General features: G+C 43.7%; 1 protein-coding gene across 4 annotated transcripts in view; it reads left to right on the forward strand.

The window, feature by feature from the left end:
• LOC105487952 (cytokine dependent hematopoietic cell linker) overlaps positions 1 to 18,108 on the forward strand; it is a 246,312-nt gene that overhangs the window by 144,335 nt on the left and 83,869 nt on the right. For all 4 annotated transcript variants that reach the window (XM_071093866.1, XM_011751612.2, XM_071093865.1 and 1 more), the window contains exons 4-5: positions 5,431 to 5,459; positions 17,767 to 17,804. In XM_071093866.1, the coding sequence (XP_070949967.1) occupies positions 5,431 to 5,459; positions 17,767 to 17,804 (67 nt within the window). The remainder of the gene's footprint in view (positions 1 to 5,430; positions 5,460 to 17,766; positions 17,805 to 18,108) is intronic.

Raw genomic sequence — 18,108 nt, forward strand, 5'->3', positions numbered from 1 at the left:
GGAGACCCAAAGGACTGCATACCACACTCGAGGAGGCAAAGAAACATTCATCTCCATGCCAGGAGCTTGACCCTGGAGACAGAACCAAATCCCTCTCTATGGGACTGGAATAACACACCATCCAAACTCTGTTCCCATGGATAAGCAGAAGGCAAGCACGCCCTGTCTACTTCATCACAGCCAGTTCTGCTTGGCAGCAGGAGAGAAAAAAGTGGAAGAGGAGAAGGAGTTTACTTTAGTAGCCTTTAAAAATTAAAAATTATGAGAAGTATTAAATTATTTAAAAGTATTACAAATTAAAAATAATCCAGAATTTAAAATCTGTATTTGTAATGAGCTTTAAATATTAAAAAACACAGACCTCAAAAGGTCAGCCTTGTTCCATTCCTGTGCCACACACTTTCTTGTGACAGTGTTGACACCTGCTTATACACACCGGAAATAGAGAGGAAGGAAAAATTGCTTTCTTTAGGCCCAGCTGTGGAGGGGAACAGAGATAGGGAAGGCAGAAGGGTGGATGCCAACTTATAACACCATCCAGCTGTGGCCCGCTTGCACGTGGCCGTGTTATGGATGCTGTTGACAAAAGGCAGCCGGGGTGCATCCTTTTAATTCCCTGGCAAAAGGCAGCTTGCTAACACATGGGCCTTGCCTGAGCACAGATAGAGTACATCAAATCTCCATGAAGTTTGCTAGCAGTTCCTTTCATTAATCACCCTGGGCTGTCAAGTTGCAGAGTGTTAACACAGGAGTCCTTTCAGATAGCTCATCCGTTGCTTGTGTCAAGACAATGTCCACAATCCATGTAGACAAAACTATGGCGTTCGGGCCACCTCCCCTGATCCCCTCCCTCCCAGACCCTAGGCGCCTGGTCCCAGCCTTCCTCTTTTCCCTCCCCGCTTTGTTTCTGCAGCTCTCTGGCTCACAGCAGCAGGCTCAGCTGGAATAACAACACCATTCCCTGTTTGGCTGATGCTTCCTCTGCTAATTCACTTGGCTTGCACTGACGCACAGAGAGCCCCAGGGTGCATAATCCCGGAGGATGTGACATATGAATGAGCACCATTACTCTGGAGCCCCACTGAGAGGCAGAGTGGATCAGATAAGCCACTTTCAGACAGCTTTGACAATTGGGAGGAAGCTCCCAGACAAGAGAACTCTGCAGTCTACGTTGCTGCCATAGGCTTGTAAATAAGAAGGGATTTGGAGGGAGTCGGACAAATCCCAGCCCTGCCGATTGCTTGTGCCACTTCAGGCACGTTGCTGAACTCGTCTTAGTTGCAATCTGCAAAGTGGAGCTGGAAATGCCTAACAGCCTAAGTCTATGCCTTAAACTTACCCATCACCTCCAAAAGTTTCCTCCCACCCTCTTTACTTATTACTATGATTAAGTGTGTGCATGTCAAGAACAATTAATATAAGATTTACTTAGCAAAAATGCAATTATGTGATATAGTACCGTTAGGCGTAGGCACTATGCTGTCCAGTATATCTTGAGGACTTATTTATCTTGTCTAACCAAAGCTTTGTACCCTTTGACTAATATCTCCTCATTTTCTCCTCCGCCCAGCCCTTGGCAACCACCCTTCCGCTCTGCCTCTATGAGTTTGACTATTTTAGAGGTATCATAAAAGCAGTATCATGTAACACTTATCCATTCACAAGTATATACTTATATCCAAACTCATCAAGTCATCTAGTTGTACACATTAACTATGTACAGCTTTTTGTATGTTAAAAATAATAAGTAGATAGGAACATTCTAAAAATTGTGAAAATGAATGTAAATGGGTTGAACAGACCATAAAAAAAAAACTGCCTACCAGCCAGAGTTGAACCTATCTCAGTGCCCAAACAGGTGCTTACAAATACAGGTTATTTTATTTTCTGTTTGGTGCCACTCTTTTTAGATGTCAGAAGGCTTCAGTTCTGCCTCCAAGTGTCTGAGACTAGGAACAATCCGGTAGCCACTCTAGACCCCAGTTCTCCCATTTAAAAAGCTAACGAACTGGACGACATTCTCTCCAACATGCTTTTTAGCGCCAGTTTGTCTTTGATTCTAAAATCCAGGTAAGGCCAGGGTTGGAAAATAACGAGAACCCTGATTTAGAAGTCAAAGTTCCTTCTGGAATCTCAGAAACAGTTTGCCTTTTATTAGAAATTCCCGAGCTCCAGCCGCCTGCGCTGGAGGCTCTGCCTCCGATCAACGGGACGGCTTTTTACGCTTACATTAAGCTCCCTGTACACAGTCACAAAAACATATCATTTCCATTTCCCGTGTCATGAGTTGCAAGTCCTGGGCGCCTTTTGAGGCCTTAATCAAAGACCGAGATACCAGAGAAGAGGCCATATGTTTAAAGTGTCAAGAGAAAGCACTCAGGCCTCCGATAAATGATTTGCTCCTCACTGGCTGATTTACTGTTCATTTCTGCAGAACCTCCGGCAGCTTGAAAGGGCGCCAACTGTTAACCACAAGGGCTCTGAGGTCGCAGCTGCACGGTGCCTCCTAAGCAGGACTTGCCGTTTCCTATAGGCCTGGGGTGAGGGAGACAGTAGGGACCGGGGAGGCGGATAGGCCGGTGTCAAATCCCTCAGTCTTAGAGGCTCTGTGGATTGGGCAAGTTGTAGAGCCCTCTGAATTTCCTATTCTGTAAATTTCATTCTGTAAATTTCAGGCGGAAATTTTCTGTAAATTTATTTACAGAATTTATTCTGTAAATTTATTCTGTAAATTTCAGGCGGTAAGAGCGAGCCCACAGGTTATTTCATTTTGGGGTTTAAAATGGTGAACAGAAGGCAGTAAGGTACGCTGAAGTCAGACTCAAGTCACAGACCGTGGTCTCCTGGTTACAAACGTCTTACTGCTTCACTATTCTGTGCCCAACATCCCAGACACCGAAGAGACCTCATAAATATTTACACCTGGCGTGTGTTGCGATGTTCAATTAATTGCTCCTGTGACGCACTTTGAGTGCCTTGGAGGAAAGGTGTAATGCAAAGGCCTGGGATTATTAAAGGCACAAACGAGTCAGCTCACGGAAGCAGCGTCCTCAGGAGCCTTCCACTGCCTCGGGGCTTTTCAGAAAAGCCCAAAACCTACGGAAAAAGTGTTTCCAAAAGGATCCCATCCAATGGTTGGATTGTGGCTGTGCAAAGACCTTGTCAGAAAATGAGGCCAGGCGCAGTGGCTCACACCTGTAATCCCAGCACTCTGGGAGGCCGAGGCAGGCAGATCACCTGAGGTCAGGAGTTCGAGACCAGCCAGGCCAACCTGCTGAAACCCCGTCTCTACTAAAAATACAAAAAATTAGCCCAGTGTGGGAGGTGGAGGTTGCAGTGAGCCAAGATTGTGTCATTGCACTCCAGCCTGGGCAACAGAGCAACACTCTGTCTCAAAAAAAAAAAAAGAAAAGAAAAAAATGGGCAAAGACATGTACAGATAACTTACCAAAGAAGACACATAAATGGCCCAAAACCTTTTGGGAAAAAAGAAATTCAATCTCACTAGTCATCAAGGAAATGAAATGGGTAAAATGAGGAATCAAGTGCCATGTAGGCAAAGTGGTTTTAAGGTATGGATTTAATGGTGGTGAGACACAGTGAGATGAGCTCTTCACATTCCATGCATAACAATATAAATTATTATTAATTGGCGCAGCTCATCCAGAAAGCTTCTGAGTAATATGCAACAAGGGGCCGAGAGTGTTCACGTTATTTGACCCCTTCATTGTGCTTGATAACATCTCTCTATAGAAAGATCCAAGCCGGGCATGGTGGCTCAAGCCTGTAATCCCAGCACTGTGGGAGGCCGAGGTGGGTGGATCACGAGGTCAAGAGATAAAGACCATCCTGGCCAACATCGTGAAACCCTGTCTCTACTAAAAATACAAAAATTAGCCTGGCCTGGTAGCACACACCTGTAGTCCCAGCTACTCAGGAGGCTGAGGCAGGAGAATTGCTTGAACCCGGGAGGTGAGATCATGCCACTGCACTCCAGTCTGGCGATAGAGACTATGTCTCAAAAAAAAAAAAAAAAGAAAGATTCAGAGATGAGGTTTAAATGCTAAATACACATGGCAACATCATTTTACAAAGTTAGGACTAGCAAGAACCTAAATGCCCCTTAAAAATATCATGTAGATCAGGGGTTCCCAACCCCTGGGTCCCAAACCAGTACTGGTCCGTGGTGTGTTAGGACCTGGGTCGCACCGTAGTAGGTGGGCAGTGGACAACTGAGCATTATCGCCTGAGCTCCGCTTCCCATCAGATCAGCAGCAGCATTACATTCTCATGGGAGCGCAAACCCTTCCATGAACTGCGCCTGGGAGGGATCTAGGTTCACACTCCTTGTGAGAATCCTACTAATACATGATGATCTGAGGTAGAACAATTTCTTCCCTTCATCCTGAAACCGTCCCCAACCCCCGTCTCTGGAAATACCGTCTTCCAGGAAACTGGTCCCTGATGCCAAAATGGTTGAGAACCACTGAGGCACATAATCAACACCTTGTTTTTCAATAACATTTGAAGATATAGAATATATTTGTAACATCAAAATCCTACACGTTCTTTTATATTATTATTTTTTCAAGAGATCTTGCTATGTTGCCCAGGTTGGATGTGAACTCCTGGGCTCAAGTGATCCTCCCACCCCAGCCTCCTGAGGAACTGGGACTGCAGGTGTGTGCCACCATGCTGGGCTCTTTTATATTGATACGGATAAAAGAAAAACTTCAGCCGAATGAAATTTAAAGGAGCTTAATTGACCAACGAATGGTTTGAGAATCGGGTGGCCTTCCCAGCCACAGGAGGCTCAGAGACTCCAGTGCAGCCATGTGGTGGAAGAAGGTTTATGGACAGAAAAAGGAAAATGATGTATAGAAAATGGAAGTGAGGTACAGAAACACCCAGATTGGTTACAGTTCGGCATTTGCCTGATGTGAACACAGTTCCAACAGTTGGCTACATTTGACTGGCTAAAACTCAGTGATTGCCACAACGATAGGCTATTGTCTGTTTACACCTCCACTTTTTATAGTTCATGATGTATAGAGAAATCTTTAGGCAGAACTTAAAATATGTAAGGAGGCAACTTTGGACTAAGCTTGATTTGACAATGCCTATATGTGTTTAAATGCATGCATACATCTTCAGGTATGTATATAGCTATGTACATGAGAATAACTAAAATATAACCCATAGTGTCCATTTTTATTTTCTTCTACATGTTGTTTTCTAGAAAATAGAAATATGTACATTATTTCTGTGTATAATAGAATAATATGTGACTTCAGGTCTGTAATAGTACATACGTAAAGCAGCTTCAGAGGCTGACTTGTACAATGATGTTTGATGACTGCCTGTTCGTACGCAGGGGATCGGTGGAAGTGCAGCAATGGACACTTAACTTGGTTCTCTTTTCTTCCCTAGGTCATGGCCTCACTGCAATAGTGCAACAGGTGAGTCGGGGCTCTCTATCACCTAAGTGATGGGAATGTCAGCATGAGTCTGTTGGGCTGTTATTTCCATTCTTTTTTGTTTTTATTTCAATAAAACTATGGCCTATTCGAAGTGACATTAGCCACTGCCATTCCTTCAAGTTGCCCCAGGGTACAGCCTGATCTGTGACTCTCGCAAGCTTTGGAAACTCGCTGGATGGATGGGAATCCTGGCTCTCTACTTAGCTGTGCAGCTTTGCATGGAGCACAGATCTTTCTGAGCCTGAGTCCCTTCATCTGTGCAATGGGTATAAGTCTAGCTCAGTGCCAGTCTTATGGCAACTCGCTAATATTCATTCAACTAAATTCTATATAATTAGTTACCCCAAAACATGGGTGGAAAGAATGAATGGTTCAAAAGCCATCTTTGATGCTTCTCCTGTATCTCTCTTCATAGCCTCTTTTCTGGTACTAGGCACTTAACAGGAGCCCATTAAAGCTTAAGTAAAAGCATGCACTATTCATCGGGGAAGGTTATTATTTCAGGGAAAGTTCCACAGAACTTCCCTAGAAAGCTGGTGTCTAGATAGAATGACTGGAACGAGGCAGAAAAACGGAGACGTTGTCCAGAGGAAGCACGCAAAGAAGTGACGGAGTCCTAAGGAGTTATGTACTCGGCAAAGGCATTTGAAAGTTTCATCATACAGCATGTTGGAGTGCATAACCAGCCCTCAGCGTGTCCCACCCAGCACCCAGGAGAACTGGGCAAAAAGCAAAAGTGAAAGCGGGAAATATGAGTTCACACAGGCAGAGAGCACCCAGCCTTAATCCCTCTACAGAAAATTTTTTCATTCAACTTCCTGGTCAGGCCTCACCAAGGTTGTGTTCTCTCAAGGTAGATAATACCAAATTGTGTTGGGGTCTTTAGTATCAAAGGCACCTCTCACCCCTCCCATCCTGCACTGGCATCCTGGAGGGTAGAGAATATTGTAACGGGGTGGCATACCTGGGAATGAAGTGGCTTGTCCGATGTGCTTGGCAACTGGTGAATCATAAAGCACACAGGTAAAATAGAGCGGCCAGCTCCACCTACTTGTACCCTCTTCCTCCCATCTTGCTCAAGACAGACAGAAATGGACAGATGGGCACTCCATTTCTTAACAACAATCTAGAGACACCAGCAGGAAAAACAAAACAAATCGAAACCCCACAAAAGTCCATTGAGATAAAGTGGCCCAGGCCTGCTCATACACACTCGAACCTACACCTTACCAGAAACACTTAGCAGCAAATCATGACATTCCCAGTCTGTTCAAAATAATAGCCCAGACCAGGCGCAGTGGCTCACGCCTGTCATTCCAGCACTTTGGGAGGCCAAGGCAGGCGGACCACAAGGTCAGGAGTTCGAGACCAGCCTGGCCAATATGGTGAAACCCCATCTCTACTAAAAATACAAACATTAGCTGGGCATGGTGGTGGGCACCTGTAGTCCCAGCTACTCGGGAGGCTGAGGCAGGAGAATCACTTGAACCCCAGCGGTGGAGGTTGCAGTGAGCCGAGATTGCCCCACTGCACACCAGCCTGGGTGCTCTGGGTGACAGAGCAAGGCTCCGTCTCAAAAACAAAAGAAAAGAAATAACAGCCCAGCAGACCTATGCATACTTATGAATTGGCCTAGGCATACTTATGAACCACAACAAATGTCTACTAAAGCACAGCAGACCTTATCTAATTAAGATACGCACGACGATTTACAAAACAGACTGTGCACCACGGTGGTTTGATAACGTTCCCAGATACTTCAAGTTGTTTCTGATTTTTGACGATGGGATCATTTGAAAGCAGGAGAGGGCGTTCATGTGAGAAAATACTAGGGAGTCATTAAAATGACGATGTTGAAGCATATTCATTGTCATGGATGTGTTGGTAGCATGTGATTTTGTGAAAAAGCAGGGAAAAATAGGATACACAGAGTGATTGTATATTTATAAACTATAAATCGATGATGGGTGGTGTGTGTGATTATGTGTGTGTCTGTGTGTGTGTATGAGTGACTTGACTATAATCAAATATTTGTATACTTGTATGATTTGTCTTGCTATGGTAACATTATAGTAATTTTTATTCCCTTCTTTTTTGCGTATCTGTGGCTTATAATTTTCTACAGTAGCACATGTTTTTGTATGCTAAAAACAATCTATCAGAAAATATTCTTTAGGAAACTATTCCAAGCCTGGAGAAGACAGACATATATTCAAACTGGGACAGTCTGTCAAGGTCAATACCTTCTCAGAGGCTGATACACAGAGAACAGTGCAATGCTTTCCATAAAATAAACTCCTGAGTTTTTCTCCTTGCCCTAAATGAAGAATGTAACTGGAAAAGATGGCCCTGTTTAGAAAGTGGATCCTTCTGTCTTAAGCCTCCACGTATAATAAAAACATTGATGAAGATAGATATTGGCTGATTTGATTTAAAAGACAAGAAATTTCATTTTGTCCAGGAAAATCTTACTTTTAAGTCTTTCTAAGGAAAGCAGTCTTCAAGGTTGATTTTTCCTACTTGTAAAAGAAAAATTAATAAGGATTTTAGGACACGAGGGAAGACAGGCAGGTATAGCATATGTGAGCATCTAATGCCCCCTGCTGGCTATTCCCAGATGCTGCGATGCCTGTATTAATTGAGCGGATGCTGGCGTCCTCCTGGTTCTCTCCACAGGGTGTTGGGAATAATCGTGAACAGAAACAAATAAAAAAAATTGACAGTTGAATCTCTGGGACAAGCCAGGATTTCAAATCATCCCAAGATGGGTAAACCCAAGGATTAACATTGTCTTCAAAATTCAATTACAACAGTTAAAAATCACAACAGTTAAAAGTGAATATTTTCAAGCCCATGTTGGGGTTTAGCTCTTCGGCAGGCATATAGTAAAGCCAGGGAATCCCTACTTTTAACAAGATGATTCCAATTCAAGTAGTTCTGGGCCATTCTTCTTTAGAATTGCTGGCTGAGGGTTAAAAAGAGAGAGAAGAAAACTATCCAGACTCTTCCCACCAAGACGCTGTCCTCAATTCTCTAGATAACAAATGTCTCCATATTTCATTTGAATTTCTAAGGGCACTCAAGGAATGGGACAGGAGGCAGCTGCCTTCCCTATCACCATTCACCCACTCATCCATCCATTCATTCAACCAATTTGTGATACATTCATATCTGTGCTTTGGGTACAGATTTTAAAAAAAGAAAGAAGGAAAAGGAAAACAAAACTTAAAGGTCCTGGGGATTCAGGTAGTCTGAGATTGTATTACTGTATTTTGCATATGAGGAAATTAAGAACTAGAGAACAGAAGTAAATTTCCAAGGGCCACCTAGTGAGAACATTATGCCTGTTCTCAAACCCCCATTAAAGGTTTCCTGTGTAGCTATTTCTGTGAGTTTGGACTATTTGTGGCTTCGAATTATTAGCTCATAATCTTCAGATCAAAGAACTGTTGTTCAGTGAATAAACTGAAATGCCCAGAGAGCTAGATGACTGAGTCTGTCTCTCTCTCTCCTCTCTCTTTTTTTGTGTATGTGTGTGTGTATACATACACACACACACATATATATATACACATACACGGTCATGTGTCACATACTAATGGGGACGTATTCTGAAAAATACATCATTAGGTGATTTCAACATTGTGTGCACATCATAGAATGCACTTACACAAACCTAAATTGTGTAGCCTACTACATACCTAGGCCATATAGCATGGTCTATCGCACGTAGGTTACAAACAAAACATCCTGCACAGGATGTTACTGTGCTGAATATTGCAGGCAGTTATAACACAATGGTAAGAATTTGTGTATCTAAACATAGAAAAAATACAGTAGAAATACAACATAAAAGATAAAAGGGGTACACCTGTGTAGGACACTTACCATAAAGGGAGCTTGCAAGACTGGAAATTTCTCTGGATGAGTTAATGAACGAGTAGTGAGTGAATGAGAAGGCCTAGATCATCACTGTAAACCCATGTCGACATTAGAATCTCTATGCTTAGGCTATTTGATTAAACTATATATTTTCTTCAATAATAAATTAACCTTAGGTTACCAGAACTTTTAGTTTTAAATGTTTAAAGTTTTGTGACTTTTTGACTCTTTCCTGGTAAGACTTATCTTAAGCACAAAGGCATTCTACCATTTTACAAAAATACTTTCCTTCTTCATGTCCTTATTTCACAATGTTTTCTTCTATTTTTAATTTTTTTATTTTTTTATTCTTTAAATGTTTTTGCCAAAAACTAAGACACAGATGCACACATTAGCCTAGGCCTGCACAGCGTCAGGATCATGAATATCACTGTCTTCCGCCTCCACATCTTGTCCCACTGGAAGATCTTCAGGGGCAATGACACACATAGAGCTGTCATCTCCTAGGATAACAATGACTTCTTCTGGAATCCCTCCCAAAGGGCCTGCCTGAGGCTGTTTTACAGTTAACTTTTTCTAATAAGTGGAAGGATGCTTTAAAATAACAAAAAAATAGTATGACATAGTAAACAAACCAGTGTTACAGTTATTTTATCATTATGAAGTATTACATACTGTACATAATTGTATGTGCTAGACCTTCATATGACTGGCAGCAGACTGGGCTTGTTTACACCAATGTCACCACCACCACAAGTACATGAGTCATGCATTGTGCTATGACGTTATAATGGCTACAACATCATTGGGTAATGATACGGATCTGATGAGTGGAGGAAACCAGGGTCCTCAGTCTTGTGCCGAACTGGATAAAACGACATGGACACATGTGGAGTGGTCTTAAGGAGTGGAGAGTTTAATAGGCAAGAAAGAAGGAAGGAAGAAGAAAACAGGTCCCCCATACAGAGACAGAGGGAGGGGGGATTTGAACAAAGAGAAAACCCCTGTGTAGCAGAAAAGTATTTGCTTATATGAGGAGGCTGGAGGGGGTGGTGCCTGATTTGCATAGGGTTTAGGGGATTGGTTTGACCAGGCATGTCATTCATGTAGCCCGTGAAAAAACTGGCCCTCCTAGCCTTTTAATATGCAAATGCAAGGCACCATGATGTTCTACACACTGATATGTGGGGGTGGCCATGTTGCCAAGGACATGTGGGGACAAGGGCGAGAAGAGGGCAGGAATCACCAAGTTTGGGTGGACCTAGTTTCTAATGGCTGGCCTTTGCATATCAAAATTTGCTAGCTGGTTCTAAGAGCCCGGGCTTTCCTACTAGACAAGAAGTATCTCTGGAGCTGCTTTAAAAGAAACAAAAACTTTCCAAGGACCCCTTTTCCTCTCTATTTGCCTAAAATAATTTATTAATAACTCCCATAACAGTAATAGGAATTTTTCTGCTCCATTATAATCTTATGCGACCACGGTCATATATGTGATTCATCATTGACCAAAACATGGTTATGTGGCACATAAATGTATATACATATATATTTTTTCCATACCTATTTCTCTGTCTCTCATTCCCCTCTTCCTTCCTCTTTTCTTCTTCTTCCCAGTTATAAGCCATATAGTCAAAACTCACTGACTGTCATAATCCTTTACTCAGAGATGGTGAAATGTAAGATTTAAAGAGTTCTACTTTGGCCTTCATCTGGCCACCCAGATGACAGCAGCCACTGAATCCCTGTGCCTCACAGCTGAAGGGGACCCCAGCTTGAAGAACCCTTGTGAAGCATCAGCAGGTGGATATCAACAGAGTTGAACGCTGAAAAAGTCGCACATGTTGCTTAAAAATGAGCACTAAAAAATGAACAAGTTCTCAATATAGATCTGAAAGCAGTGCTAACGACCTGGGTTGAGTGAGAAGGATTTGGTCATGACGTTAAACTTGAAAAGACAAACACACAACACGGCATCTTGTTACTGGGCGCTGAGCCAAGAAGTTATCCTCTGGGAATTCCGAGTTGATTTCCCACCTAAATTCTATGGACCAAAACTTCTCAACAGCCGTTTGGGGGTAGATGCTATTACTCCCATTCTACAAGTTAACCCTAGTTAACTGAGGCTTATAAGCAATTGGGTTTGCCTGAGGTCACATGGCTCCAGAGTGACAGGGCCAGGATTTAAGCCTAAAACTTCTCCACTCAGCTCCCATGAAATACATGTTGCCTTCCTCATGCCTTTGATCAGCTGCTCTGCTGTGTTCCTGGCAAACACTAACCTCCGTAAGGAGATAAAACATCAAAGGCTGCAAGGCACTTAAAAAAATTCATGGGGCTTAAACACGAGAGTTGTTTGTTTATTTATTTATTTTTTCTTATGTAAGTCAAGTCCCAAGGTAAGCAGTCCAAGGCTCTTTGGCAGCTCTGCTCCTGGAAGTCCTCAGAGACCCTGTTCTTCCTGCCTTCTTGCTCCCTCCCTTGTATTGGCTTTAATCTTACAGCCTAAAATAGTGATGTCTGTACTCCAGGCCACAGGATGGAGAAAGAAGAGAAAAGGGAGAAATAAAAAGTGCATAACAACTTCAGGAAGTATCCTGGAAATTGTGACTTGATTTTCCACCTAGATTCAATTGACCAAAGCTTGGACTCATGGGCCATGCATAGCTACAAGGAAGACATGTAGCTCCAGGTGACCACGAGCCCAGCTAAACAGCAAAGGGTTCTGGTACCAGAGAAGACAGAGAAAATAGATATGGGGAGACACACGACTGTCTCTGCCACAGAGTAGTTAGTAACAGGTAGCTGGGACTCATGGACCCCTCAATTTTCAACACATATTCTTAAGTCCAGCTGGCAACCTGCAGATTTGGAGCCAACTCTGATCTTTGCCACACCTCTCCTCCCCTTCCCCATTGCCCTGAGTCTTCTTTTGAAACTGAAAAGAAACCAGAAGCTGGTTTTGCTTGGGGAACCTGTCTGGCTTGAGAACGTCCAAGCAACCTGCTACCTGACTTGCTTTCCTAGGGAAATAGAAAGTACTAAACCTCTGCAGGCTTCCTATTTTTATTTCTCTTCTCATGCAAGATAAGCATATTCTCGTCATGGGACCCACCGGGAATTCTTCCAGTTCAGGATTTCCTTTGAATGTGAATATCCCATGGCAACAGCACTTGAAGGTCCACCGGCTACCCAGTCCCTGCAAAGCCACTAAATGGGGGCATAGATGAAGGCACCGGCCCTGCACCTCCAGAGACTTAAGCTCCCAGAAGTGTTTCCAAATGAAAATAATCTGAGAGTCTCTATTTCCCTAATGGCCTGTCTTCCTTTGGAAGGGAACTGGAGCTTCTAGGTTAGTGGTTCTAAAACTTCAGGGTGAATAAATGTCACCAGAGGAGCTGGAGGAAAAAAAAAAAAAAAAACAGACTGATTCAACTGGTTTGCTCTGGGACTCAGGTTTTGCCTTATTTCCTTTTTTCAGCTCCCAAGGTGAGTCTGATGCAAATGGTCAGGGGACCTCAGTTGGATGGGTATTGGCCAAGCACCTCTGTCATCCTTGGCTGGGCCTCTGCAGACACAAGAAGAGTTGTTCAAGGGACAGCCACAGGGCTGGAGTAACTGCCTTCTGGCTATCAGGAGGCTCTCCTGGGCTTTACACTACGTATATCTATCTTCACGTCCCTCTTAAAAATAACTTTCAAAGGGACATTGTTTCTTGCAAAAAGACGTTTCCTTGAGGGAAACACAGAAGTCAGCTGTTCTCTGGAGCTGTCTGGTGTCTGTGGGTGATGAATGTCTCTCCACACATCCACACAACACAACCGTAACTCTCCCAGGATGCAGATGTGAAATCTACTGAGCAACTCCCTTTCTCTTTTTAGAGAATGGTCCCAGGAAGCCAATCTTTCTTTCAGGTCCAGGAAGATGTGAATGCCTGGAAGGGTTTGGGTGAGCCACTTTGGTGGGGATCTGGGACCATGAGGGGAAGTGTAAAGCTCTGTTCGCTCAGCGCGGGAGGAGGAAGGTTCCGTCGCTGCTTCCCAGTTCTGACATGTTCCTGCTGTACTGCATTCTGTATTTGACAACTGACTGTTTATTGATTGTACATTCACTGTATGCCCATCTCTGCTACACATGGGTTGCAGGAGCCATCAGGAGCCTGAAGTCTTGCCACTGCCTGGGGGGAGGCAGGTACCATAGTTTGTAACTAGATTATTTATTGGTTAGCTTTGTTCCTAGACGCTATGGAGAAACTTTAAAAAAAAAAAAAAAAAGTATTAATCAGGGAGGACTACCATCTACAATGAATAAACTACAAATGTTAGTGGAATATAAAAAAGGTTTATTTCTTCCTCACATCACAATCCAATGTGGATCAAAGCAAGGCTTTTTCCAAACAGTCATTGTGATTCACTTCCCTTTTACCCAACAGCTTCCATCATCCCCATGGGCCTTGGGGTCTCTGCCCAGCCACTGAGGCAAGATCAAGAGCATAGAAGGTCAAGTAGGGCAACCTAGATTCCATCACAGCCAACACCCCAGGGGTGGGAGATCCATGCCATGCCCACTCGCCTGCCCAGGGCAAGGGAAGGAGAGATATGTACACCAGCCAAGCACCACAGGAAAAGGAGACAGACCTGGTGCACACATGTGTGCAGCATTCTCACTGCCATCCCAGGTGCCAGAGGTGGTGAGGTACAGGGCTGGAGAGGTGCTCTTTAATTTTTGCCTGACATCGGTGATCAGGGAAGCCCCCTCCAGGGGAAATGACATTTCAGATACAGTTGTATAGTGGACAAAGATCCAGGCATGGGCAGATCCAAGAAAAGAGGGCTATAGACAGAGGGATGGTGTGTGCAAGCTCCTGAAGTAGCGTGAGCTGGGTGTGCTGGGAGACTCAAGGAGAAGCTGGCTGAAACAGCTGAAGTCAGAGGTGAGAAAGAGGTAAAGGAAGAGTTTCATGATTCTTATTGCAGAATGGTGAGACAAGCTTTATTCCAGATGATGGAGATAGGTACGGGATTACTGCAATGAGTGTTTGTAGTATGAAAGAGACTGGGCTCAACTCAGAATACAATAAAGACAAGTGGAAATTTATAGGAGAGGTGTAGCAGGACAAGTCGCAGACAAAACCCCTCAGACACGGAGTTAAAGAAGGAAGGGTTTTATCTGGCTGGGAGCTTTGGCAAGACTCACCTCTCCAACAACCGAGCTCCCCGAGTGAGAAATTCCTGTCCCTTTTAAGGGCTTACAACTCTAAGGGGGTCCACGTGAGAGGGTCATGATCAATTGAGCAAGCAGCGGGTACATGACTGGCAGCTGCATGCACCAGTAATCAGAACGGAACAGAACAGGACAGGGATTTTCACAATGCTTTTCCATACAATATCTGGAATGTATAGATAACATAACCGGTTAGGTCAGAGGTCGATCTTTAACCAGGCCCAGGGTGTGGCGCTGGGCTGTCTGCCTGTGGATTTCATTTCTGTCTTTTATTTTTTACTTCTTTCTTTGGGGGCAGAAATTGGGCATAAGGCAATATGAGGGGTGGTCTCCTCCCTTAAAGGTAGCAGCGTGAAGGTCTGGGAAAGGAAAATTACAAAAAGGAAACCTCAGGGGTAAGGGAAAGGGCGGGGGCAGAGGTGGTTTCTGGCTAAACTGACCTGAAAAGATTCTTGCTGAAGGCAGGCCAGGGTGATCAGACATCACCGGAGGAGGGTGGCAGAGGAGGGCCCTGATTGGATGAGATATGGAGGCTGATCAGGCATGGAGAATGAGAGATTCTGGCTAAACTGACTTAGCAGGAGTCTTGCAAAAACTGGACAATGCAGAAATGAATGTGGAATCTCACAAGGTGGGCCTCGCAGAGAAAAGAGTTCAGGATAGCCTGACTACAGTTTGGTCCAGGAGAGAAGAGGCTGGAAAGGGATGAGGTCAGAGAACAGGATGGGGCAGGTTGTGCTGAGCTCTGGGGGCCACACAGGGCACCTGGTCTGTATGACATGGGCAACGAGTGACATGAACTGATGCACCATGTTAGGATCATGCTTTAAAATTACATTTTCAAAACTCTGCACTGATGACACAGATAGGTACTCTGGGAGATTGAAAGATAAAAGACAATTCCTTCCCTAAAGAACATACAACAAAAAAGTCATCAGATCCTGCCTATTCATATTTAAATGTCATGGTGAGTGAGACAGAAAACACATACATTAACAATTCAGTGAGATTGACCTGGCCTGGAGTAGTCAGAGAGAAAAGCAGGGAAATCGGATCTGAAAGGACGATGAGCATTTGGGAAGCAAAGGGGAGGTGAGAGGGAGAAGGGGCTCCAGGCAGGGTCTGCACCAGCAGACACAGAAGGAGCATGAAGCGTATTCGGGGAATCTGGGCGAGTCTCAGGCTGGAACGCTTGCCTCCGGTGAGAAAGGAAACCCCGCAGCTCCCCAAGAAGATGTCAGTATCATGACTGCACTCCTTGAGGCCAATTTCCTAAAATGAAATTATATCGAACCCTGAATTAGACAGTGGAGTTGTTTTCCTCGATAACGAGGGCCAGAGCAGATCCCCAATAATTCTGAGCTCATTTGCTCCTTCCGGGCCAGCTGGTCTTTAATGGGTGACCTTATTAATTTAACTCGATTCATGAGAGAGTACAAATTGCTGCTCTAAAGGGCTGGAAAACGTGTTGGTTTCTCTGCCAAGGATCTCAGTGGGGATGTAATTCTGCTGGGTCAGGAAGGTGTCATCAGTGTCCCAGAGCTGCTATCCAGCCACAACGATGGGCTGCCACCAGGGGCAGGTGCGGGCAGGATTCTGTTCCTCCCAGCTCATTATTTCAAGGAGATAAGCTCTGTCTCATTAACACTTCCCATATGCACTGGTCCTAGGCAAATTCCAGAGAACTGTGTTTCCACTGAGCCAAATTTGCATTAATTTGTACATTACACCTTACAAAAGACTTGGGCATGCTGATACAATTAACAACCCTTTATTTCATATTTTGGTAAGATAAGGGAATTCAGAGTGAAAGAACTAATGTTTAAAAAAATAAAAGGCCAGGCACTGTGGCTCATGCCTGTAATCCCAGCACTTTGTGAGGCCAAGGCAGGTGGATCATTTGAAGTCAGGAGTTCGAGAGTAGCCTGGCCAACATAGTGAAACCCCATTTCTACTAAAAATACAAAAGCTGGGCGAGGTAGTGTGCTCTTGTAATCCCAGCTACTTGGGAGGCTGAGGCACGAGAATCGCTTGAACCCGAGACGCAGAGGTTGCAGTGAGCTGAGACTGCACCACTGCACTCCAGCCTGGGTGACAGAGCGAGACTCTGTCTCAAAGAACAAAACAAAAAAAAAACAAAACAAAAATAAACAGGAAAATATTAAAGCCAAAACAAGATGTAGAAATGCTTATCATATCATGGTCCTCTACAATACTTAGATGAAATTCAGAAATTTATCCTGAATTTCTCGGCAGCCAAAGGAAGAAGGGAAATATCCTTAAATCAAAGCAAACCAGTCACTAAAAGGCATGCAGCTTCTGCTCCTAAGACCCGAAAGAAACTTCTCACATAAGTGCTAATAAAGAGAATTTGATTTGAAAAAAGAAATTTAAAATAAAATTGTTTCTAATGCTCCCCGATGCAGGCTAATAGCAAGAAACTACAATACGATTTAGGAAAACAAAGTTTATGAAGAATGAAAAAATCTGCAGTGGTTTTGCATAATCTGAGGGTAAATTTTTAAACACAGAATACTGAGTGGGCTGAATGACCCCAGGCAATCTTTCATAAAACAAGCCCAAATAAGAGTGTTGAGTGCTGAGAAAAGACAACTGCTGTGTTTTCATTCAGCAAACACCTGGTCCATAACTCAGTTGTTCAATATGGGGTCTTATGCCTGGCGCTAGAAATAGATGAATGAATAGCTATGACTTCTGTCCTCAAAACACTTATAGTCTGTTCAGGAGACAGATGTATGGACAGATTATTGCAATTGCAGCATGCTGTGCCTTGTGGGGGAAGAGATGGGAAAAATAAACCTCATCATTAGCTGAGCTGCTGCTGACTCATGACTTCGGGAGCAATTGCTATGAGAGGTCTTCTAACATTATTTTTCTCTTGCAATGGGAATTTTGACCTGCTACAGTAGAGGTTTCTTACCTCCAAGTCACTGATTGATTTGAATTCTATTATCTTTTCTTCTTTTTCTTTGTCCCTGTTTTGCAAGAGCAACAGGTAAAATGGGAAATAAAGAAAAATGCACTTTAGTTTTGAAAAATCATAATCAAGGTAAGTTAATTAAAACTGGCAAAAGATTTCTGGAGAAAAACAAGGGCCCAGTCTTTTTGATATTTGGAGCTGCCACGGTGATTAAAATAACGCTCGGTCTGTTTGTGTTGGCAGGCCAGTACCAGAGGATTAACGAGCCTCTCCTAGACTGGGTAAGTCAGTTGCTTCCCTTATCTATTTTATAAGTCTTTAATATTTGCAAAGTAGGTGGATTTTATTCAAGATACTTGGTAAAATTTTTAAAAATCAACAGCAACAGGCTGGGTGCGGTGGTTCACACTGTAATCCCAGCACTTCGGGAGGTCAAGGCGGGCAGATCTCCTGAGGTCAAGAGTTCGAGACCAACCCGGCTAACATGGGGAAACCCTGTTTCTACTAAAAATACAAAAAATTAGCTGGGCATGGTGGTGCGAGCCTATAATCCCAGCTACTCGGGAGGTAGAGGCAGGAGAATCG

The sequence above is a fragment of the Macaca nemestrina genome, chromosome 3 (assembly GCF_043159975.1).
Source record: "Macaca nemestrina isolate mMacNem1 chromosome 3, mMacNem.hap1, whole genome shotgun sequence".
Classification (NCBI taxonomy): domain Eukaryota; kingdom Metazoa; phylum Chordata; class Mammalia; order Primates; family Cercopithecidae; genus Macaca; species Macaca nemestrina.